General features: G+C 43.7%; 2 protein-coding genes across 3 annotated transcripts; both read left to right on the top strand.

Moving 5' to 3' along the window:
- Positions 1-343: 343 nt before the first annotated feature.
- CCR2 (C-C motif chemokine receptor 2) lies at positions 344-8,516 on the top strand. 2 transcript variants are annotated; one of them, XM_006071556.3, is made up of 3 exons: positions 344-665; positions 1,898-1,979; positions 4,699-8,516. In XM_006071556.3, exon 3 carries the CDS (start codon positions 4,710-4,712, stop codon positions 5,820-5,822), a length of 1,113 nt encoding a protein of 370 aa, XP_006071618.1. In that variant the 5' UTR covers positions 344-665; positions 1,898-1,979; positions 4,699-4,709; the 3' UTR covers positions 5,823-8,516. The 2 variants fall into 2 exon arrangements, with proteins under 2 accessions (XP_006071618.1, XP_006071617.1); XM_006071555.3 differs by lacking the exon at positions 1,898-1,979 and having other exon boundaries at positions 346-665.
- Positions 8,517-17,015: 8,499 nt separating this feature from the next.
- Positions 17,016-24,726, top strand: LOC123327493 (C-C chemokine receptor type 5). Its single transcript, XM_006071554.3, has 2 exons — positions 17,016-17,145; positions 18,882-24,726. The coding sequence occupies exon 2, from the start codon at positions 18,893-18,895 to the stop codon at positions 19,949-19,951; it is 1,059 nt and encodes a 352-aa protein (XP_006071616.3). The 5' UTR covers positions 17,016-17,145; positions 18,882-18,892; the 3' UTR covers positions 19,952-24,726.
- The last annotated feature ends 869 nt before the right edge of the window (positions 24,727-25,595 follow it).

Genomic DNA, 25,595 nt, shown 5'->3' with positions numbered 1-25,595 from the left:
AAATCTCAACTGTGTTTTCTTTTAGCAAAACTTTTTTCTCAAGATTGGAACCTATAACAGCTGAGGATCTTCTTACTAAGGACATCTCTGACAGAAGAGACCATTTAACATTCCCTTTTCATTAAAAAGTTCTGTCTAAATAAGTTTTCTAACCAAGTCCCAAATCCTTGATGCCACTGAAATCAGAGCATATGGTCAACAAAACCTAATTTCCTTCACCATCACCAACAGCCCCCATTAGCATTTATCCTCTAGGAAATGAAATTCTAGTGTGCTCGTTTCATGCAAATTATTACTGGCAGAAGAGAGTGAAAGATGTCCAGATATAGAGAACCACAAGATAAAGAAGCCCAGAGTCGTTAGACCCAGGAGCAAACACAGAGTGTGCCTGATTTAAACCCTCAATGTTGCATAACCAAGATTTCAAAATTAATTCTACTCTGGAGACTTTAACCTAGTGTACATCGTTCCTGGCTGGAAAAGAAGAACTATATCATTCTTTTTTTCAAATCTTTACCATTACTTGCCCTTGTATCTCCGCCTTCTCTTTCTGCAGGAAACTTTATTTCCTACTTCTGCACGCCAAGTTTCTACCTCCAGATCTGTTTGGTTCAGTTGCTGAGAAGCCTGACACACCAGTGCCACTTAAAAGAAGCCATCTACCGGTGAGTTGGGGGTGCATTTTCCATCACTTTATGAATCAAAGGCTCAAAGCATCTCGATGCTAGATGCAGGGACTGGGAGTCTGTATTGCCCAGGAACTTGGGGGATGATCAAGACAGGAGAAAGGGGTGGAGAGTGGCATCTGTCCCAGGAATGATAGAGAGATCCCAATGGCAGGAAGGAAGCACAAAGCAGAGTGAGAACTCCATCAGAGCTCAGTTGGTAGGAGAGAGTTGGGCTAAAAGAAGACAATTAAGAAAGTAGGACAATCAGGCTTCTCAAATACTGCTCCTCTCACTCTGCCCCTCTCAGCCCCCAAGGACTGTGAAGAGCTGGAACTTTCTACCCTGAATTTCTCCCCCTCTAGTCCATATATGTGATAGTACAGGCCCTGCACCAAAATACACTTCTTACTTCAATTCAGAGGCTGAAGTGAGGGGTTCATTTTTCTGAGAGGCAGCTTTTAATCAATTCTGGTTGATGTGTCTTGACACTTGAAAGTGACACCTAAACCAGTGCTCTTCAGCCTCCTTGCTACGTGTCTGCTGTGGTAGGAGCTAGGTGACACGGGAGTAGATGATAAAAAAAAGGTTTCTGGCACTTGAGAGGCAGGTGAACAACAAAGCATAGGAAACACACGGTGGAAGTGGCTGGGGCAGTTCATCCCCAATCTGAATCACCAGAACAAGGGTCTGCACTGTGTATTTCTGACTGATAGGCTTCCTGTGTAATCTGAAAGCCAGCATTTCAGAACCACTGATCCAGTCTACACTTTTCCATACAGATGAGGAGACTAACTACAGAACAGCCCAGAGGGCCTGTTACAGCTAAGAGGCTATGTGCAAGGAACCCCAATATTTTAGTTTTTATAACAGCTCCCACTAGATTACCTGGGAGTCTAGCCCACAGGGGAGCCCTCTCTCAGAAGCTTGTAGCCTACTAGTTCTCCATTATTCACTTCTCAATTGATATTTATATGTACTAGGCTGGATTCTAGGGCACTAAGAGTTCACTGCAAAAACAAAGCTCTCTACCCTCTTGGAGCTTATTTTACTGGCAGAAATGTGCGTGTATGTGTGTTTTTGTGTGCTTGTGCACTTATAGGTAGAGCACATTTGTATGGGCAAGTGTGTGGATTTTAAGGCTAAATGCCAAAGACATTCTGTTCAAGGCATGAAGAACAACCAAAAAATCGGTTACTTCTACATTCTTCTATATTCATCTCTGTTCTCAGAGTCTGAAGATGAAAACCCTTGAAGGCCTTTGAAATGGAATAGCCCAACAGTTCAAATTCCAGCTCAGCCATTACTTGCATTGTGAGTCTGGGAAAAAAATTATTTAATTCATCCATGCTTCTATTTCTTCACTTTTAAAATGTATATTTATCTCACAAAACTGTTGTTAAGGATTACATTAATTAACATATGAAGAGTATTTAGCATAGCACATGGAGCCTAATGAACAGTCAATTAATCAACTATAGTGTTAATTCTTTAGGTGGATACATTTTTTCCTCAAGTTTGATCAGAAGTATTATTTAGTTTCTGCTCATTTAAAGAATCTAGTTCAGTGCTGTGAAATTCAAAATCTGTGAAATGTATCAATCACAAGAGAAAGTGAAAAATAAGGCATGTACACAGATTAAAAACAAATCCAGTCACTGCCAGGAAAAAAATAAACATTCTTGAGAACAATTCTAATGTTGTTAGTTGTCACACTTGCTATGAGTTTTATGTATTTTTTCAATGAACATATTACTGGTACCTCCTTTAGCCAGGTGCTATCATAAGTGCTGAAGACAGAAACATAACCTAGTCCTCTCTCTCAAGGAGCACACAATGGGTACATGATAATGTGTTTATTATAAAGGCATGCACAATGTTTTGAGATGATAAGAATGATATGACAGAGGAGGATGGTTGGAGTTCACAGAGAAGGGGAGAGGGCTTCCCAGGTGGCACAGTGGTAAAGAATCTGCCTGCCAATGCAGGAGATGCAAGTTCAATTCCTCGGTTGAGAAGATTCCCTGGAGTAGGAAATGGCAACTCACTGCAGTATTCTTGCCTGGAAAATTCCGTGGACAAAGAAGCCTGGTGGGCTACAGTCCCTGGGGTCGCAAAAGAGTCAGACATGACTGAGTGCACGGGCGCACACGCACACACACACACACACACACACAGATCGCAGGATGAACAGGAACTCACCAGACATTTTAGGCAAGGGGGCAAGCATGTGCAAAATCACTGAAGCCTGAAGGAAATGATGAGCCTGGGAAAAGTGGGAAAAAGATGGGTATGGCTGGACCACAGGATCTGGGATTTGAGATGTGATTAGAGATGAAGCTGAGAAGAAAGGAGCTTAGAAAAGCCATGATGAGTAGCCTGGGCATTGCCTTTGAAGCCCTACCATATACAAATCATGGGGCTACTTGAATTTTAAACTGAGAAGAGCATGATCCAATTTCAGTTTCAGAGAAGACAGATTGAAACAGAACATGGTAAGGAAAAAGGCAAGAACAAATAAAAGAGCTTAGCAAAGCCAGGATGCATAGGAGGCAAGAGAGTGGCAGTTGAAAGAGGTGCAGAGGGGATGACTCTGAGAGGTGATTATGAGGTAGAATCCATATAACATAATAATAATAACAACAAGAATACAGAGCATTTCTTTGTACTAGATGCTGCACTGTCTGTTTCCACAGTAACTCAGCATGGTTATTATATTAAACAAAAAGAAACTGACAGTTGAAGAAGTAATTAATCTCAAATTACACAACTTGGACACTGGAGGCAGGATTCAAGTCTAGGTCTGTTTAGCTCCAAAGGCCTGGCTCCTAATCTTCTGAAAAAGAGTGGACCCAAGACAATGTCAAATCTTACTTCTTAAATAATGGAGTACATGACATTGGTCAAGATAAAGAATCCACAAGCTGAATCAACTTTCCAGGGGTGTTCAGTTTGGGGTGGGTTGAATTCGAGGTACCTATATGATACCCACTTTGCTGTCTGTCTAAAATAGAGTATGGCTCCTAGTAAGTGCTCAATAAATATTGGTTAAATAAATAAGTCTATGGGGATATATACAATAGGCAATGGAAAATTCAATTCTGAGGTGGGGCTGGAAGGCAGAGCTTTAGGAAGCATTAGCCTACAGGAAACTTAGAACCTGAAAACAACTCAGGAAGAACTTTGGAACAAGGGTTAAGAGGTAAATGGTAAAGAAATGGGAGCCAAGGATGGTGCCTAGGGACCCTTACAGCATAGGCATGGGGAGGAAACACCAACAAAGAATATGAAAAAGAAGTGGTAGGCCAGGAACTAGCCTACTGGAAGCCAAACAGGTTTTTTTATTTTTTAACTTAAAAAAATTTTTTTTCTTTTTGGCTGTGCTATGCATCTTGTGGGATCTTAGTTCCCAAACAAGGGATTTAACTCGGCCCTCAGCAGTGAAAGCATGAAGTCCTAAGTGCTAGACTGCCAGGGAATTTCCAAACCAAAAGTTTTAAATGAAAGCGGTCATCGGAAGGATCAAACGTTTGATGAAGATGAAACTAAAAGCCAGGGTGTTTACAACTGGGCTGTCATTGCAATCCTGGCAAGAGAAGTTTGGGCAAAATGATGGGGGCAGAAAGTTGAAAGAGTGTTCAGAACACTTTGGGTGGCAAGTAACAGAAAATGCAACTCAAAATGGCTCATTATGAGCATCTCCAGAAGCTCCCTAGTGGAGTCCCCTTATATACTATCATCCAGTAATGAGTCACAGGCCTAGTACAGAAAGCAAGTGTCCAGCACGGTCAGCCTTATAATGAGAGTCAGGTTCTGCAGGAAGGCCAAGGTGTTGGGAAATGGCTGTGGAAAGATGACTGGTGTCTGTGATCAGGAATAAGGGGAAGTGGTGAACTAGCACACACGCTTTCAAGGAGATGGCTGCCAAGGAAAGACAAAGCCTGGGATGTTGCTTAAGTGGAGCAGGGACCTTCGTAAGGCTGGGGATTGTAGCCATTGTGCTGTATGTCATCATCTTGTCTTCTGTTTACAGGACCGAGGACAATGGATGGCAATGATACATTCAGCCACAATGTGCTTCCCACATCTCATTCTCTGTTTACAACAAATGTCAAGGGGAATGATGAAGAACCCACCACCAGTTATGACTATGATTACGGTGAACCCTGCCGAAAGACCAGTGTGGGACAAATCGAAGCACAGCTCCTGCCGCCACTCTACTCGCTGGTCTTCATCTTTGGTTTTGTGGGCAACTTGCTGGTTGTCCTCATCCTAATCAACTGCAAAAAGCTGAAGAGCATGACTGACATCTACCTGCTTAACTTGGCCATCTCTGACCTGCTGTTCCTCCTCACCATGCCGTTCTGGGCTCACTATGCTGCAGACCAGTGGGTTTTTGGGAATGTGATGTGCAAATTTTTCACAGGGCTGTATCACATCGGTTATTTTGGTGGAATCTTCTTCATCATCCTTTTGACAATCGATAGGTACCTGGCTATTGTCCATGCTGTGTTTGCTTTAAAAGCCAGGACAGTCACCTTTGGGGTGGTGACCAGTGGGGTCACCTGGGTGGTGGCTGTGTTCGCCTCTCTCCCAGGAATCATCTTTATCAAATCCCTCGAAGAACATTCAGGTTACGCCTGTGCCCCTTATTTTCCACTAGGATGGAAGAATTTCCATACAATTATGAGGAGCGTCTTGGGGCTGGTGCTGCCACTGCTTGTCATGATCATCTGCTACTCAGGAATCATAAAAACCCTGCTCCGGTGTCGCAACGAGAAGAAGAAGCACAAGGCTGTGAGGCTCATCTTCGTGATCATGATTGTCTACTTTCTCTTCTGGGCTCCCTACAACATCGTCCTTCTCCTGAGCACCTTCCAGGAATTCTTTGGCCTGAGTAACTGTAAGAGCAGCAGTCAGCTGGACCAAGCCATGCAGGTGACAGAGACCCTGGGGCTGACCCACTGCTGCATCAACCCCATCATCTACGCCTTTGTTGGGGAGAAGTTCAGGAGGTATCTCTCCACGTTCTTCCGAAAGCATATTGCCAAACACCTCTGCAAACAATGCCCAGTTTTCTATGGGGAGACAGGAGATCGAGTGAGTTCAACATACACCCATTCCACTGGGGAACAGGAAGTCTCAGCTGCTTTATAGAAGAGTAGAAGTTCACCTGTTATTTTCAAAAGGGGATAGCAATCCATATATGATAAGCCGCCAGGGCTTGTTGAAGAACAGAGGAGTCTAAAGTTTCTAGAGTAAGTGCCCAGGAACTTCAGGATTATGTGAATCAATGAAGACTTATGTTACTCTTGTAGAGTCACCGTGCTCAGGGAATATTCCAAAACAACTGTGGGCAGAGACTTGGAATCTCCAACGAGCTCATCTCAGTTCCTAGAAAATGCCATATTGCTTTTGTGCTCTTCCCTCCACCTCCCCCCCAATCCACCACTTCGCTTACTCTCTGATTCTATCAACCTAATCCTCTGGAGATTGGGAAGAGGAGTCAGGTGAAGGTGAATGGAAAGAGGGGGAGTAGAGTTCGGACCAAGGGGAAGGAGGTGAAAGTGTAAGCATGTTTAAGCCTTTATAAGGACGCAGGTAAGGGGTTCGCTTGCCCAGCCAGGCAGCAGCACTGGTCCTCCTACCATATTTAACTTTGGAGGCTTTCCTAGGTTGTGGTGAGCAAGGGAACTGTAAGAACTCTCTGGGAGTTTTGGCTAGGCCCATGATCCTCTTCTGCTAAGTGCATGACACGTTTCTGCTTCTTTACAGTTTAACTATGACAACCACACAAGCTACATTTGAAATCTATTCAATACCTTGCCCCATTGTACATATGCTTCTTAGGCCTCATCCCTCTGTACAAAAATTTATTAAAATGTTTGTTTATAAAATACACATAATCTTTAATGAGATGAAAAAATAAAAGCCTTTGTTTAAAAACGGAAAGGGGAGGGGTGGAAGTGGTGATTATGAGAAAGGAGTGGGCTCTAGAAAGTCCCTCCATGAGGAGTGGAGGGGTACGCTCACACCAGATGCGCAGGAATGTTTCCAGAATTGGTCAAGAGCAAAAGTCAGGAAGGATGCGCCAGAACCCCTAAAGGGATCTGATAGTATTTTGTTTCTTTGTGGCTTTTCCTGCTTTCTTGCTGCCCTTGCCCACCTGTCTCCCCACAGCCTTTATCACAGTTCTGCATGTAGGATTGCCCCACCCCAAAAGCTGGTTTGTAGAGGTCCAGGAGAGTAGCTGTGGGGAGAATGTGAAGGAAATTGTGCAACAAGAACCCCTATTGGGCCTGGGAGAGGGAAGACAATCAGTGGGGATACTGGGGTGAGTGTTCAAAGCAGAGAAGGGGCCTGTTCTGAAAAACAAACATCAGCCTGTGACCTCAGGGTCTATTACCAGGCAAGGCAGGCCTAGATGAGGAAGACTCTAGACAGACTGGAAAAAAAAGTTTTCCAAATTACCTTCTGGCAACTCATTTTTGCACACAGGCAGAGAGTTCAGATACACAAACATACACAGACACCACACACACACATGTATTTCAACGTTAAGTAAAAATTAAATGAAAGCTGGAAACTGAAACCTAAAATTGTGGTAAAGTATCATTTTTAAGATACTTACTATTATGCCAAGCCTAAAAATACTGTATTAGTCATAGAGACAATTCTGGTATTGGTGGAGCACATGGTGTGTTTGGGAGACCGCTGGTTCAACATAAATAAATATTGTCAGGGAGCTGGAGGTCTGTGAGCTATGGGTTTACTAGCTTATGGTGATATAGCATCTAAATAATCTCAGATTACAGCACGCACACCACAACTGTCATCTCAACTGTGTGTCTTTATTCTGACTTTGTACCAAAAATCTTTTTTGCCTCGTTATGAAGTCTAGAAAGTCATGAATTTAATCCTATTTGAATGCTTCATGCTTTGCTGCATCTTTACTGATGCTCAGATGGGTCCTCTCTTTGGCCAGTGGGAACTCCTAATAGGGAGTTGGAGAAGTTCACCTAAGCAAGCAAAGACTTTGGTCTTGGCTTGAGCTAAGCTAAGAATATACCTACGTGTTAGAGCATCTCCAATCTGATGCAGGCAAGAAACACAGGGATCCTGGAACCTGGCAACTGGAGAACTGGAAGTTACTAAGGTTTTACTTTCTTACTTCATGTTTAGAGGCTTCAGAAAGAAGTGTATGTTGTGTTGGCGGGGGGGGCGGCTTTCACCTTCAGATATCTGTATTATCCTAATGAATGCATTAAATTTTGTTTTGATGATGAAATGTAAATATTGTTTTAAAAAACTATGACCTGAAAACTACCACAATATTATAAAGCAACTGTCCTCCAATTAAAACAAATTAATTTTTTAAAAACTATAACTTGGAAAATGAATCAACACTCTTAACTATACTGTTTTTTAAGAACTTTCTGATTACCAATTCCTCTGTACTTCTTCTCCCAGACTCTGATACTCACCATTCTATTCACCTATGAGTCTGACGATTTTAGATTTCACACATGAGTGAAATTATGCAGTTCCTGTCCTATGTCTCACTTATTTCATTAGCATCATGCCCTCCAAGTACATCCATGTTGTTGCATACTGCAGAATTTCCCACTTTTTTAAGGCTAAATTATATTCCTTGAATGTGTAGACGTTTTCTTTATCCATTTATCAACATGCATAGAATTGTTATACAGGATGAGTAAGTACTAAATAGTGTGCTTATAAATAATAATACTCTATTGCATACTTAAAAACTGTTAGAAGTGTAAATCTCATATTCTATTTCTACCACAATAAAAAAATCTTAAACTGCCAGTTTTGTTATGCGGTGGTGTGACAAACTGTCTCACTGTTCACAACTTCTCACTGTTCCCCTGCGTGATTACACATGCCTGTCCTTGATGTGTGACCTGCAGCGTACCCTACAGGAGGGACACCCCTCAGCCCGACCACAGGCGGCTCGGCCAGGAGACAGCACAATTGACACCTGCTTCATCCGAGCAGGGTGCTGAAATGCCTGGGTGGAGTCTCTGGCTCTCCCTGCTCAGCCGCAGGGAGGTCCATCCCAGACCACAAGTCCCTCAGCCCAGGTGCCTGGTTGAGTGAGTGGGAAATCGCAGAGAGCAGAATTGGGCCCCAGCTACCCAGCAGCCACATGTCACGGGAGTAAGCAGTCCACGTTAGCTGTTTCAAGCTTCTGAGTTGTGGGGGTTGTTTACTAAGAAGCACAAAAATTAACTGATACATACGTTACATAGTGCCTCCATAAATAAAATTTGGAAAATTTTTTTTCCATGATGGAATTCAATGTGACAAATACACCTGAGGAGTCAGTGTGTGTCAGCCTGGGGAGGGCACATAGAGATGGTTATGTTATTCTCATGCCCTTAGACCTCCCAGCCCAGAGACAACTGATGGGGAGGAGCAGGGGAGAATAATCATCACAATAGAGTATGAATAATCACAATACATTATGCAAGGCAGTGTATGCAAGGCACAGAAACAGACGTGTGTGTGAAATTTTTTGAGAGCCCCAAGGAGAAAGTGAGAGTCCTGCAGCATAGAAATAACAGCTACAGCAGGATTTTATTGCCACCAAACAAACTGCCACTTAAAAGCTGCCAACCATCTCTAGAACCATTTTCTAGAAGTGGAAACCCCAAGTCTCCTTTATCCCAGGGACAGCATTCAAGTGGGCCGTTTGAGGTAAGCAGATGTCAGGAAAGATGATCATTCCAAGGTGTGGGTATCATACTTAAGACTCTTGGTGGAGCTGGCACTTGGCACCGACCACCCCATACCATCCTCCTCAATCTGTGGTAACTGGGACAGTTTGAGTATTTTTCAGAGAGGCCCTGCCATCTCCTGGAAGTAAGCCATCAAGACCTTACCTCTTTGCCCTCACTTTTTCTCCCTATTAAAATTTCTCTGACAAATTGAAATGGCCTCAGGTGAGATTAGCCAGTGACAAAGGCCACCAAGGGCCACCAAGAGGAAACCCAACACTAGTGAAAAAGGGTCTGGGCTGGTGAGCTGCCTCCACAAGGCAGCCTATGAACTCAGGGAGGGCCAGCCCTGGGTGTGGTGAGTGACTGAGTTGGCTATGTCTCCAGATGCCACAGTCCGGCACCACGTTTATCACGAGACATCCTTGGGACATTCTTGTTATCTCACTGCCACATACCGTCTCCACCATCACCTGTCTCCCAATCTCCTCTTTCCTGCTCAGGGGGCTTGCTGCCCAGTGGATGCCCCACCCAGGAACGAGGTACTGGCCTCCCCTTCCGGCAAGTTCCCACTCCTCACATGTTTCTCTCAGAGGTCCCTCCTTTGGCTTTGAGGAGAGGAACCCCACCCTCTTTCCCATCAACCTCATCCACTTCTAAAACCTTTTCCTGCCCAAACCTGTCTCCTCGTTGTACAGGACTCAGTGAGAAGAGTTGTCATGGTGACTAGGGCCACAGAGCTGATTCTGTCACACTTAGAAAGCCCTGGAGGAGGTGTTCAATCCTAGGTGTCAGTGGTTTTTTGTAGAATTTCAAGGTAAACACCTCATTGTCCTCAGCCTCAGGCCATAGTTGCCAGTTCTGGGGCAACAGGAAAAGTCCCACCTAATATCCTGTTATACAGAAAGCAGAACATAGAGGTGAAGGTGTGACCTGACCCACTGAAGACTGTGCTAGGTCTAGTATACACCTTAATCGTACATTAGACTTCTGTTACCACACTTAGGGGCTTCCCTCATAGCTCAGTTGGTAAAGAATCTCCCTGCAATGCAGGAGACCCAGGTTCGATCCCTGGGTCAGGAAGGTCCCCTGGAGAAGGAAATGGCAACCCACTCCAGTATTTTTGCCCAGAGAAGCCCATGGACAGAGGAGCCTAGCAGGTTGTAGTCCATGGGGTCGCAAGAGTCAGACACGACTTAGCAACTAAACCACACCTCACCACACATAAAGTTGCATTAGCTTCATGTCTGCACACTGATCTGAAAGAAATCCCAAAGTGCACAGAGCAGGCTTCTCAGCAGGTTTATGGGGTTTCCACCAAGTCTGGACATATCTAACAAAGTGATGAAGTGGACAGCCTATTAGTGTCTACTCAGCTTGATGATCTGCACAGGGCTAGGGGAGCGTGGTGCATGGGCTGGGTAAAGGGGTCCAACTGGGAAGGGTCCAAAGGACAGTGATCAAGACCATCCCCAAGAAAAAGAAATGCAAAAAGGCAAAATGGTTGTCTGAGGAGGCCTTACAAATAGCTGAGAAAAGAAGAGAAGCTTTGGCAATGCCAAAGGAGAAAAGAAAAGATATACCCATTTGAATGCCGAGTTCCGAAGAATAGCAAGGAGAGATAAGAAAGCCTTCCTCAGTGATCATTGCAAAGAAATAGAAGAAAACAACAGAATGGGAAAGACTAGTGATCTCTGCAAGAAAATTAGAGATACCAAGGGAACATTTCATGCAATAAAGATAGGCACAATAAAGGACAGAAATGGTATGGACCTAACAGAAGCAGAAGATATTAAGAAGAGGTGGCAAGAATACTATACAAAAGAATATACAAAAAAGATCTTCACGACCATGATAATGACGATGGTGTGATCACTGACCTAGAGCCAGACATCCTGGAATGTGAAGTCAAGTGGGCCTTAGGAAGCATCACTACGAACAAAGCTAGTGGAAGTGATGGAATTCCAGTTGACCTATTTCAAATCCTGAAAGATGATGCTGTGAAAGTGCTGCACTCAATATGCCAGCAAATTTGGAAAACTCAGCAGTGGCCACAGCACTGAAAAAGGTCAGTTTTCATTCCAATCCCAAAGAAAGGCAATGCCAAAAATGTTCAAACTACCATTGCACTCATCTCACACACTAGTAAAGTAATGCTCAAAATTCTCCAAGCCAGGCTTCAGCAATACATGAACTTCTAGATGTTCAAGCTGGATTTAGAAAAGCCAGAGGGACCAGAGATCAGATTGCCAACATCCACTGGATCATCGAAAAAGCAAGAGAGTTGCAGAAAAAAACATCTGCTTCATTGACTATGCCAAAGCATTTGAGTGTGTGGATCACAATAAACTGTGGAAAATTCTGAAAGACATGGGAATACCAGACCACCTTACCTGTCTCCTAAGAAATCTGTATGCAGGTCAAGAAGCAACAGTTAGAACTGGACATGGAACAACAGTATGGATTCAAATTGGGAAAGGAGTACATCAAGGCCGTATACTGTCACCTTGCTTATTTAACTTATAGGCAGAGTACATCATCCAGAATGCTGGGCTGGATGAAGCACAAGCTGGAATCAAGATTGCCAGGAGAAATATCAATAACCTCAGATATGCAGATGACACCACCCTTATGGCAGAAAGCAAAAAAGAACTAAAGAGCCTCTTAATGATGAAAGTGAAAGAGGAGAGTGAAAAAGTTGGCTTAAAGCTCAACATTCAGAAAACGAAGATCATGGCATCTGGTCCCATCACTTCATGGCAAATAGGTGGGGAAACCATGGAAACAGTGACAGACTTTATTTTCTTGGGCTCCAAAATCACTGCAGATGGTGACTGCAGCCATGAAATTAAGACACTTGCTCCTTGGAAAAACTATGACAAACCTAGACAGCATATTAAAAAGCAGAGACATTACCTTGCTAACAAAGGTCCATCTAGTCAAAGCTATGGTTTTTCCAGTAGTCATGTATGGATGTGAGAGTTGGACTGTAAAGAAAGCTGAGCACCAGAGAATTGATGCTTTTGAACTGTGGTGTTGGAGAAGACTCCTGAGAGTCCCTTGGGCTGCCAGGAGATCAAACCAGTCCATTCTAAAGGAGATCAGTCCTGGCTGTTCCTTGGAAGGACTGATGTTGAAGCTGAAACTCCAATACTTTGGCCACCTAATGTGAAGAACTGACTTACTGGAAAAGACCCTGATGCTGGGTAAGATTGAAGGCAAGGGGATGATAGAGGACGAGATGGTTGGATGGCATCACCGACTTGACGGACATGAGGTTGAGTAAATTCCGGGAGTTGGTGATGGACAGAGAAGCCTGGCGTGCTGCAGTCCATGGGTTTGCAGAGTCAGACACAACTGAGTGACTGAACTGAACTTAATGGACAGACACAGTGGGAGTGAAGAGGACAGGATGGTGGCCCCCCATTCCCACTCACCATGAATGGTGTCTGAAGCAGTAGAGGAAGAGGAGTCATGGGACCCCAGCATCACTGCTGAGGCACACAGGTGCAAAAGGTAATACTGGTGGGGGTGGGGGGTTCTTCCTGTATCTTTGAGAACCGTGGGGATTCTCTGGCTCTGCTGGTGAAGGGGGCTTCAGGGACACTAGGAGTTTCCTCCTTGGTGGAGATATCAGAGCACTGACAGCAACACCCACAACATGCGGTCCAAGTGAGTGACCCAGGCAAAGGGCTCACCTAACAACAGAGCTCTGTCACATACAGTTACTGCATTCGGTTGAACAAAAGGAGCCAGACAGAAAGAGGACAGCATTTGTGATTCCATTTATGTGGAGCTATAAAAGAGGTACATCTCATTCATGCACTGAAGACAGACTGGCCCCTGCAAGGTGGGGCTGGGTGTGAGGGCATGTTCTGGGGTGACAGGGCTGCTCTCTATCATCTGGTGACAGGGATGTATGTGTATGAAAACTTCCCCAAAATGTACACCTAGGACTAGTGTGTTTTTGCTACATGTAAGTTACACATCAATCTAAGTAACAATTAAAGCGATGTATTTATAAAGAATTTTTAATAACATGGGTACATACCTATACTGTAATTTTTAGCCAAAAAAAGGAGCAGCATAATGAACGGGTATGTGTGTGAGAACAATTAATCAAAAAGTATGCATGGGAAAAGGTCTGGATTAAAATACATCATGTGTTGAGGGACTGTTTTGAGATTGTGAGATAATGACTAATCTTTTCTATACTTTCTATTTTTCTGTTTTTCCTAACTTGATACAATGAGCATGATGTGTTAGTTTTAGAATTAGATACATGATTTAAAAACTAAGAGATTCGTGTGCTATCTTTTCAGCCCATCTCACTGCTGACATTGATAGAGTCAGTGTGAGCCCCCAGGGTTTCAGTTTATTGAGCTCATGCAGTTGGCCCTCTGAACCCAAGAAAAGAGTAGGTGTCCTCCCCATCTTGAGTGTGATGCTCTGAGTCATGGTCCAGAGATGGCGTGGGCAAGCACAGAGAAGCTGCCCTCAGAACTTGGGTACAATGACTCGACCTGGAGCAGCTAGTGAAAGCTTGGCCAGCACCCCAGGAGGAGGGCTGGGCATCAAGTCCACAGCAGCAAACCAGCCGAAAGATCATTCTTCACGGAGAATCTGAAGGCCTGCATATCAGAACCAGAGCCCTGGAAACTGGAAGGGCCAAGGTAAGAAGATAAGCAGAGATGGGAAAACTAAGTCATGGCATGATAAACCACTGGTTTGCCTCGCTGTTGTATCCAGAGCAACAATTCATTGATTAAATGCTGAAGACGTTCCCATGGGTCCTCCCTTCCTTGAGCATCCCTGGAATGAACCCCTATCCCAAAAGGTGACCTGAATGTCCCCATAAAAGGGGACACACACACACTGCTAAGCTGTGCTTCCTTGCTTCAGCCTGTGAATCCTCACCCTGTATTGCCCAAATGTGTCTTTTCCAAAGCAACTTGGCCATGGAGTCATTTTGTATTTCAGGAGGGAGGTCTCCTGGGGCCCCTAAAGTCTAGCACATAATTTGACAAAATAGGAAACAGAAGCTCAGAGAGGGGTAGGATCTGGCAGGGCACACAATGAGTCAGCAGCACAGTCTGGGTGACTCTGAGCCTGCTTCACTACTCTACACTGCCCTCTGGGGGTAAGCGTTCCCTCAAGTCTACAACCACCCCAATGACAACCCACAGAAGACAGGGCAGACAAACCCCAGGTCCATGTGGTAAAGTACAAAGCAACCAAAGCCACACACAGAAACATTATGTTTGTCCTGCAGCATCTAAGAGTTCTACCCAGTGTATTACCAGTGAACACACAAGGGTCTCTTCATTGAGACAAAATTATATTCCGTTTCCTGTGAAATTTTGTATTAATTTATTTGCTACCCATTTTGTAAATGCTTTCTCAAGCATACTTTGTACGACACCACTTAACTAGCCCACAGAGAGCCAGTACCAACAAAAGGCTCTACACTTGTTCCGTCGTTTGATCTTGACCACACATCTGTCAAGCACATTTGTGATTGGGGTTTTTTTGCCCTCATTTTACAGATAAGAAAACTAAGATCTGGAAAGTTTCGGAAACTTGTACAAATCAAGTGGTAAACAGTAAAGCTGAGGACTGAGCCCAGCCTGGAGAAGGCAATGGCACCCCACTCCAGTACTCTTGCCTGGAAAATACCATGGATGGAGGAGCATGGTAGGCTGCAGTCCATGGGGTCACTAAGAGTTGGATACAACTGAGCGACTTCCCTTTCACTTTTCACTTTCATGAATTAGAGAAGGAAATGGCAACCCACTACAGTGTTCTTGCCTGGAGAATCCCAGGGACGGGGCAGCTTGGTGGGCTGCCATCTATCGGGTCACACAGAGTCGTACACAACTGAAGTGACTTAGCAGCAAGCCCAGCCTAGTGGCTGGACTCCAGTTCTCAACTGCTGTCTCCTGAATCCACATACAGCATGAATTTGAACATTTTTTTCATGATTCATTTCCCTGGTTTTGATTGCCAGTTGCTGGTTCTTTCTGCCCTATTCTGGCTTTCCCCAGCAGTCATAACTCCCTACTCTGTAGCACCAGCCATTAGCTTCTCCCTTTCAGCTTCTGCTTTGCTGACAAGGACCCCAGGAAACCAATTTTATTAGAATTTTATATAATAAATCTCTCTAAGAAAGAATCACTGAATGAGTACGAGTCTGATTTTTTTTTAGTGTATATTATATGCTACATTCTCAACTTGGATGTCTCAACCAATCCTCCCAACAAACCCAAGGAGCAACTACCATTATTCAGCCCATTCCACAAATGAGAAAGCTGAGGGTAGGGCCAGGCTTTGAGTTCAGGCAACTGACTGCAGAGGCCACTTCAGCAGGTTTGGGGTCTTCTCAGATCACAAGTCCGTGTTGGCGTGTGTTTCTTAGCCTGTGGTGGAGGAAACAAAAGCACGCAGAGGGCCCTCCTGTGGCTCAGGGCTGGCTCTCAGTTCTGTTCTATGTTCTCAGTTCTGTTGTCAACAATTGAGGTTTTTAGATAAGTAACCAACCACCAAGGAAGCCTGGGGTGACTGGAGATATTGAAATAGAATCCTGAACTTGACCCTTTTCTTCTGCCACTTGCTGCCTGTTTCATGTTGAAAAATTCTCAAAGAAATTCAAGATAGACTGTATCCTTGGAGTGTGGGACATGCTACCTATGTCCCTGGCACAGTACAGCTACCCACAAACATGGGCTGCCTTGGAGGGCTGCAAAATGGTGAACAAGGAGGCTAACATTTTATAATGACGTGCCCCGAAGGTACTTGATCTGGAGAAAGATGGGCAACATGTTCAGCTCACAGGTGAACGTACAGTAAAAACCCTTAAGCAATCAGCTATTTTAGTTTGCAGAGGAAAATAGTATTGGGTGGTGAGTGTATGTGTGAGTTGTGGGAGGAAAGAGGGGGTAGTGAGGGAGTGAACAAAGTGGGGGGGGGGCATGCATGCTCAGTCCCTCAGTTGTCAGATTTCTTACAAACCCATGGACTGTATGTAGCCCACCAGGCTCCTCCATCCATGGATTTTCCAGGCAAGAATACTGAAGTGGTTTGCCATTTCCTCCTCCAGGCGATCTTTCCAACCCAGTGATCAAACCCACATCTCCTGCGTCAGCAAGGAGGTTCTTCACCACTGAGCCAACTGGGAAGCCCAGGTTTAAGGGGGATCACAGGGTCAATGTGAGATGTTCCCCCCACTTTAAAGTCAGTTTCATTTGGCTTCTGTGGAAGACAAATAGCAAGTGGGTCAGAATCTCTCACCCTCTGAGCCTCCCCATTGATAAGCCCTGCAGTCTAGTACAAATCATTTGTCTCTTGGACAGCAGTTTCTTTCAGTAAAACATGGCCCTTTGACTAGATGCTCATGAATGTTCTAGTTCTTATATCCTTTAATTCCTTCTTTTTTCTAACCATTTGGGTAGTTGGGTGAACTAAGAAGCAAAAAGAAATTGCGTAATCAGGGAAACCCACGAATAAAGTTTCAGATTAGAGATCTATTTTCTAGTCTATTTTAAGCTCAATTTAAGAAAGAAAAAAAAAAGGACGTTCTTTGATGATTTTTTGCACGGCCAGATACTTATTCAGTAAAACTCCTCCCCCAACTCAGAAGAAACTGTGCATTTCCTACTTTTATGCTGTCTATATGTTTGACTTGCACAGCTCAGCTGGTCAGAGGAGCTGAGACATCCGTTCCCCTACGAGAATCTCTCTCGGTAAGTCGTCTCTCAGCTAACTTTGCCTATTTTTTAGCGCAGCTCGAGTGATGAGTAAAAGCCTTTACAGGAAACCATAGAAAACATCAGAAATACACCAGGTGCTCACTGAACTATCTTAAAATATAATCTTTAAGTAAGGAAAAAGTTAGAGTTTAGAATCAGTTTCAGACTGTGATAACATCAAAGATACAAAACAGGATTATGAATGAAAGACTATAAAAAGCCCTCACCTTTCAAAAGAAAGATATTTTCGGAGAATAATTACTGGCCAAAACTTTGACAGACATTATCTTTTGGTTAGGAGAAATAAAACCTCCTCAGCAGGATGCCCTCTGAACATGTGCCCAACCAGAGGCTGTGTCTAAGTCTCCTTTTATTTCTGCCAAGAAAAGAAGGAAGCCTGAAAATTGTCCAAATTAATAACAAGTTATAAATATCAAATCAATTTTCATTGCACATCTAGCTGATTCTTTTTCTGGCTCAGAATTTAAAGGTGAGATTTTTCTGTGTGCTTTTCCCAGCTGCTTAATCTGAGGTACTGGGAGCTGGAGTCTCACAGGGACTAATTAAAGAAAATTCTCAGTCAAGTGGTGGGACCTAAATAGACCAGGCAAGTTAGTGGGTTGTGAAGGAACTAAGCTAACCCAGGACGCACGCTAGGAGATGAAACACTGTCCACTTGACCATTTCTTATGTATTAGGGGAGGGGGTCCTTAATCACAGCAGCTCAGAAACTACAAACACAAACTTCAGACAAAATGTGAGAATGGCAATTGGGACTTGACAACTGGCTACTGGCTCCTATGACCTTCTCCAGGGACTTGGGCATCAGTCTGTTTTATTTTGACTACATCAAGGCTCCAGGCTGACAATCCTGCTTGTAGTTCCCTCACCAAGGAGTAAAAGACAGGGACTATAGCAGATAAGAGTTACAGTCTGCACTGCCTGCCTTCAAAATTAGTTGCTTACTCCCTGTGGGTCTTTGGGGAAGTTACTCATCTTCTCTGTGCTCCAAGGTTCTTATTTGCAAAACGGGGACAATAAACCTGACCTGCCTCACTAAGTCACCTTGAGGATTAACTGAATGAATGATGTGAAGCTTAGAACAGTGCTTGGCAGGCAGAGTGCCCTTGAGAACTGTTCATTATCACCAGCAAGCTCCTAATGATGCTATGTGTAAGCTAACTCCAGGGAATGACAGCTTAAGAACAGACACGGTTGGACAGTTCCTGACCTAGTTTCTGGACATTGTTATCACAGCTTCATTCACTACACATGGCTACACAACATCCAATTTTATTTGGTGAGATGACTGATGCTCTCCGTCTAGTAAACACAGAGTGTTAGTCGCTCAGTCATGTCTGACTTTTACGATCCCATGGATTGTAGCCCACCAGGCTCCTCTGACCATGGAATTCTCCAGGCAAGAATACTGGAGTGGGTTGCCATTTCCTCCTCCAGGAGATCTTCCCAACCCTGGGATCAAACCCAGGTCTCCTGCATTGCAGGCAGATTCTTTACCATCTGAGCCACCATGGAAACCCAAAGCAGAGAAGCTAGCAGCAAACTAATATAAAAAGTTCATTGTTTGACCAAAAAAGGGACTTCATTTAAATGTAGAAATCTATGTATCAATTTTTAAAACATACTGAAGTATGTAAAATGGTTTGCATTCATGATGGACTGCTAAGGACATTCTAGGACTTTATAAAAGAGCTTTTCTTTATTTACAGAGTCAAGCAAAATGGATTATCAAACATCAACTCCCCTCTATGACATTGATTATGGGATGTCAGAGCCCTGCCAAAAAATCAACGTGAGGCAAATTGCAGCCCGGCTCTTGCCCCCACTCTACTCGCTGGTATTCATCTTTGGTTTTGTGGGTAACATGCTGGTTGTCCTCATCCTGATAAACTGCAAAAAGCTGAAGAGCATGACTGACATCTATCTGCTCAACTTGGCCATCTCTGACCTACTTTTCATCATCACCATCCCATTTTGGGCTCACTATGCTGCAGACCAGTGGGTCTTTGGAAATACAATGTGCCAGTTATTCACAGGGTTCTATTTCATTGGTTATTTTGGTGGAATCTTCTTCATCATCCTCTTGACAGTCGATAGGTACCTGGCTATCGTCCACGCTGTGTTTGCTTTAAAAGCCAGAACAGTCACCTTTGGGGCGGCGACAAGTGTGGTCACTTGGGTGGTGGCTGTGTTTGCCTCTCTCCCAGGAATTATCTTTACCAAATCCCAAAAAGAAGGCTCTCGTCATACATGCAGCCCACATTTCCCATCCAGTCAGTATCATTTCTGGAAGAATTTCCAAACTTTAAAGATAGTCATCTTGGGGCTGGTGCTGCCACTGCTTGTCATGATTGTCTGCTACTCGGGAATCATAAAAACCCTGCTCCGGTGTCGCAATGAGAAGAAGAAGCACAAGGCTGTGAGGCTCATCTTCGTGATCATGATTGTCTACTTTCTCTTCTGGGCTCCCTACAACATCGTCCTTCTCCTGAGCACCTTCCAGGAATTCTTTGGCTTGAATAACTGCAGTGGCTCTAACAGGCTGGACCAAGCCATGCAGGTGACAGAGACCCTGGGGATGACGCACTGCTGCATCAACCCCATCATCTACGCCTTCGTGGGGGAGAAGTTCCGAAACTATCTCTTACGGTTCTTCCGAAAGTACTTCGCCAGCCGCTTCTGCAAAGGCTGTCCAGTCTTCCAGGGAGAGGCTCCAGAGCGACCAAGCTCCGTTTATACACGATCCACAGGAGAACAGGAAATCTCTGTTGGCTTGTGATCTGACTCAGTTTATATATGCAAACTGTGGGGGAGTAGTTCTTTTCAAGAGGAAATTACTGTCAACAAGGGTTTAAGACTTCATCCATCAATTTGGCATCAGCTCTAAATATATTAGATATTTCAAGCCCATCAATTCTAGAAAGCCAAACCAAAACATGCTGATGAAATAGCAATCTTCTCACCATCCCCCTTCACATACAATAATTTATTGGAAAGCTCTCCCCTCACTACAAAAGGTTCAATGTCTTTAAAAAAATTTCTCAGAGAATCATTAATTCCTGAGTTTGGTTACCTGAACAGGAATAACAAAATGAACTGAGGAAAATATTGTATAGTTTCTTTTCTGGGTAGGGCCATAGCCAGGTTGCAAATGTGATTAAAATAGGTCCTTCTCTTGCCATGGAGAGAAAAGACATGCCGGTGATCAGATAAGGAATGACATCTTCCATGTGGGATCTCCCCCAAAAGGTATGTTAGTAAGTTCCACAGACACTGATGCCAAAGAAGAGCCCTGTGGTCTGCTGAGAGCTGGGAAGGCTTCTTCACAGAAAAGGGACTGGAGGTCAATGGTCTGTTGGTGGAGAAGGAAGCTGAGCTCCAGGATGCAGGCAAAACTTGGCTGTGGGGAGACAGGCACTGGCTGGGGGAACTCCTGGGATGAAAAATGAGGCTGGCACATGAGAAAACTGGATGGCATCATTCATCAAAGTCCGAGAGCCGAGTGGGGAGCCCTGGCCAGTGTTGCAGAAGGCTCATTCTGTAACCAAAGGATGGCCTGGAAAGGTGAGCATTCAGGTCAAGGAGACCAGCAACAATGTGATTAAGTGAGGAGGCTCCACTGAAGTTGAAGCCAGAGATGGGAAGGATGGATACCTCCTCACAGCATTGAGGATGAGAGTCAGCAGAATTTGGGGTGGATTTGGCTTGGCAGTGAAGGGCAGAGAGGAATCAGAGACTCCCTAGATTTGAGGCAAGCATCAGAAGTGCCCTAAAAGAGACATCAAGCACAGGAGGAGGAGGAGGTTTAGGTCAAAACAGGGGTTGCTGGAAGAGAAAGGGTCCGGTTTCGTAAGCTGAACACCACCCTAGGCAGACAGACCCTGGGCTGTCTGCCGTTGACTGCTCCAGCCACCAGAGCAGTCCTTCCATCCTGGCTCAAACCATGAGGCATCCCCAGGTGGCTCTCAAATACTAGATTTATAAATGCACGAGTCTGAGGTCCAGAAACACTTCCAGGTCAGATATGACATTTGGGTGGTACTGATTACATAGTTAACAAAAATCCAAAGCTTTATAAGCACTGAGTAAAGAGGCCCGGAAGAGCTGAAGGAAGCCTAAATGACTGCTTCTAAGTACAGTCTTCTGGATTTAATATCAATAGATAAAGGGAAGAAGGACACACTCATTTGGAAACAAGTTGCTTCAAGCTTTTTAAACCACAGAATACACAATTTACCAACCTCTGTGCTTCAACCTGAGTGTGGGGGCTAGAGATACACATTTCAGATGCATTTCTGAACAAACCTTATCCAAACACTAAGAGACTTCTTTCAAAGGAAGAATTGTGTGGGATTTTTGCAGTTTGCTAGTTATATTATTATTTTGTATATGCCTAAGACTGTTTTGAGTCCAGGGGTAGCTAAGACCACCACTATAAAGATTAGGTGGGAAAACACAAAGGTATGAGAACCTCTCAAGAGATTAAGATGTCAGAATAAGAGGTACTACTGATTTTTCTCCAGCTCTAAAGTGTGAAACTTGAGGGTTGTGGCTGTCAATAGGAAGTGACTGGAAGGGTCTTTTGTCTTGCTCTTAAAGTTGTTGAGAGTATACACGTGGCATATGAGCCTCGTCTCTGGGTCAGTTCAAACATTCTGACATATATATATATATATATATATATATATATATACACACACACATATACATATATGTGACATTATTATGTATATAGACAGTTACAAGTTGCTTGAAAGAAAATATGCATCTAATAAAAACTCTAAAAAATAATTGACTGTATTCTTGTTCTTTCAGCCAATGTACATTTAGAATACTGCACATAAAATTGTGAGAGAACTTTTTAAGTAGCTGATTTGGAAAATTTCACGCACATACAAACACACATATTGAGGATTACTTTTTCTAATTGTTTTTGAAAAATAGTTGACCCTCTCACTGGGTAAAACTGCCAGAATAATTTGTTTTTAAAGATGCTATCTCTCAGAGTGGAGATCCTGAGCAACTGACCCTGAAAACTTTTAAATTTCAAACTTAATTCTCTACTCAAGCAAAAGAATTGACATGATTCTTCAGAGAAAATCAATGTGTGATTCAACACATGTTAGCTGTCTAGGTTGGACAATGGAAAAGACATAATGTTGTAACTTGGTCATTCATCTGTAATCTTGTGTTGCAGACACATGCTACAGAAAAAGGTCATCGGTGGCTGTAAAGATTGCTTTTGTTTCATTTGACAATCTCTCCCCAAAACCTGGCTGCCATTGCAGTGATGGCAACAGTGTTCACATAGACTTCTGTGCACGTGCCTCCTTCTGTCAAGGAGGACAGGTGCTCCAGGTAGAGGTGACCTACCTGGACACATTCACACAGTTTTCCCCCTGCTTCCCTCTCCTCTTCCAAGCACACCCTAGAGTCGGTTGCCATCCTAACTTGGAGGTCTGTGACAAGGACAGCTTCTCCCTAACAATACTGAAGGACTGCCTTCCATCTCACAGGGCACAAGGAAGCATGAACCAAGGTCAGCTGGGAGGGGCTGGGGTTAAAGCAGAGGGAAGGACCAGGGAGAAAGGAGGCCTCCCCTGTAAGATGAAGGTGGCTGCATAGGGAGTTTGGAAGATGTCAGTTTTATGACTGATACACATGTACTTCTCATCCTCTTTCCTGCTAAATAAAACAAGTCCAATGTCAACATGAAGAAAAGCTATCCAACGTGTCTGTGGCCTTCCCAGGGTGCATCTTGTCCCCCATCATGTGTACTCCTCACCACTCATTTGCCTGGATCCTCCACACCCCTGGCTCTGCAGGCCCCTTCACTGCCCACTTTTTGCCCATTGTTTAGATCATAAATGAATGTTAATTCATTGTGGCCCACAGGCTCTGACTTATCTCAATGCCTCAACCCAGAAGCCCTGTCAAGGAGGGGGTTTCGTACGTGCCATGGAGAAAGTCAAAGAAAAGGTGAATGTCCTTAGAGGGAGGAATAATGTGCAAATTCATAAATTAGGATTCTGCTGACATCTGTATTACAAGGGTTCTCAGTAGCAGCAGCTCTCACTAAATTAAATGCGTTGGTATTTCTAGTGACTAAATTAATGTCATTTACTTTAAAATCAAAGGACAGATTCCCCCACATGAACATAGATGTCCAAGTGTTAACCCTTCTTATGAAGGCAGGAGACTTACCACGGAAGTGAGATGTGAGCCAGAGAACAACTCCTGAACTTCCTAACTGCTCTGGCTCATAGCTTGAAGCATATCCTTTACCAGCAATTCAGGGTTTGTGCAGAGCATCTATATAACCCTTGGGGTGAGGGTAGACAGAAGAGGCAGAAAGAGGCATTTTCCATAGGTCCTTTTCAATTAAATAAAATTCACTATAAAAATCTTGCTTGTATTTTTCTAAAATACTGTCAAACTTTAATATTTTACATTATGTATATGTCTATGCCACACCTTTCATTTTCCTTAATTTATTGTAAGCATTTTTGTAACTCTTATATTTGGCTCCATACTGTTACTACTTTGAGAATAAGTTCTGTGTCACTTTGATTCTGTCATGCTTCAGCAACTTATGTTTGTCCCTTATAAAGTGGCAACTATTTTTTTAAAGTACAGCTTATATGTCGTTTTCAAATTAAATGCAAAGCCATTAAGAACCTTGTGCTGTACTGCCCTCCTGTGGCCACCTAGCAAACTAACAAGTGTGGCCAGCAGCCATCCTTGATCAGAGAGATGCAGACGGGGCATTCTTATACTCAGCTATTTCATGTCTGTCTCTGCTGGCACCACAGCTGTTGTGTACAAGAATTATCACCACAACAGGTCGGGGTGGATGATGCACTACTCGTTATTTGTGAAGAACAAGTGGAGCATCAGTGGAGGCCTCACTGATGGAATGGCAATGCACTCCGGTACTGTTGCTTGGAGAATCCCATGGACAGAGGAGCCTGGCCGGCCATAGTCCATGGGGTCGCAAAGAGTCAGACACAACTGAGCAACTTTCACTGATGCCTGTAGTGAAGGTCCCAGCTGCCCAGAACCAATCTCTGCAGATCTGGCCAATTTCTGGGATTCAGATTTGAAGTCTGTGATGCAGCCTGTGGTTCTTTCAGAAATTCCCCAGGTGATTCTAAGTGCTGCCACAAGTTTGAACACCACTTTCTTACAGCCGGTTGAACCGAAAGCAGGTTCAGGGAGGACCGCCATCTGGACAGGATGCTGCCCAGCCTCGGAGTGGGCGACTTGTGGGCCCAGGAGAGTCTGGACTCAGATCTTTCCATTTTCATAGCAGAACACTGACTCTGTCTTCCCCTAGGCTGATTTTAAAAGCATGTAAATCTAGACTTAATTGGCAATATAAAAATAATCTGTATTCGAGGCTCCAAATATTTTGCTTTCATTTCTGGTTTTGGATTGTGTTTTGACCTGTCTGTTCCAAGTGAAAAGTAAATAAAGTGGGATGTCTGGCGCCCATGCTGAGCTTGGCGGCTTCAAATTCAATAAAGAACACATCAAGGTCTGTCTGAGATGGTTTGCAAGTGAATATAGATTTTGCTTCCTTAGGTAAAAGAATTTTGCCCCCACCGTTTCCATCTCCCTTCAGTAAGCCCCACCTTTAACCAAGTCCAGCAAAAACCATCATCCCTAAAGAATTGGATAACTCTGGGAGTCCCGGTCAACCCTGGATACGACAATGAAAATTCTGCAGAGAAATAAAGTTTTAGAAGAGCATTGCTCCTATTTAGTCTCAAATTGCTCTACTTATGTTTACTACCACTTAGCTAGTATTCTTCAAAAATCCCTTTTAAGAAAATTACAACATTTTCCAACATATGATCAAATCAGGGCTCTGTTCACTGGTTAACTCTCTCCTTCATGCAGGGTACAAAGAAGAGCCTGGTAGATGAAAGAATAGGTATTTAAAAATCAGACAGACTTCAGCTCAGCCTCAATACTATTATGGGAGTTTGCATAAGTGACTTAAAGACTCTGGATGTCAGATTCCTTTCCTATAATTTGGTGTACTATTAATATCCACTGGGAATTATGCTGGAATATTGTGTCTAGACCAGCACTGTCCAGTAGCATTTTCTGTAATGATGGAAATGCTCTGTATTTGCATTGTTCAAAACAGCGGCCACCAGAGCAGTGCAAAATGTGGCTAATGCGAATGTGGAACTAGGCTTTTTATTTCAATTAATTATTTTTTTAATATGGCAAATGTTAGGAAAATAATGGAAACAGTGACAGATTTTATTTTCTTGGGCTCCAAAATCACTGCAGATGGTGATTGCAGCCATGAAATTAAAAGATGCTTGCTCCTTGGAAGAAAGGTTATGACCAACCTAGACAGCATATTAAAAAGCAGAGACATTACTTTGCCAACAAAGGTCCCTCTAGTC

Source organism: Bubalus bubalis, chromosome 21 (genome assembly GCF_019923935.1).
Source record: "Bubalus bubalis isolate 160015118507 breed Murrah chromosome 21, NDDB_SH_1, whole genome shotgun sequence".
NCBI lineage: Eukaryota > Metazoa > Chordata > Mammalia > Artiodactyla > Bovidae > Bubalus > Bubalus bubalis.
This window is presented reverse-complemented; position numbering and strand designations above follow the sequence as displayed.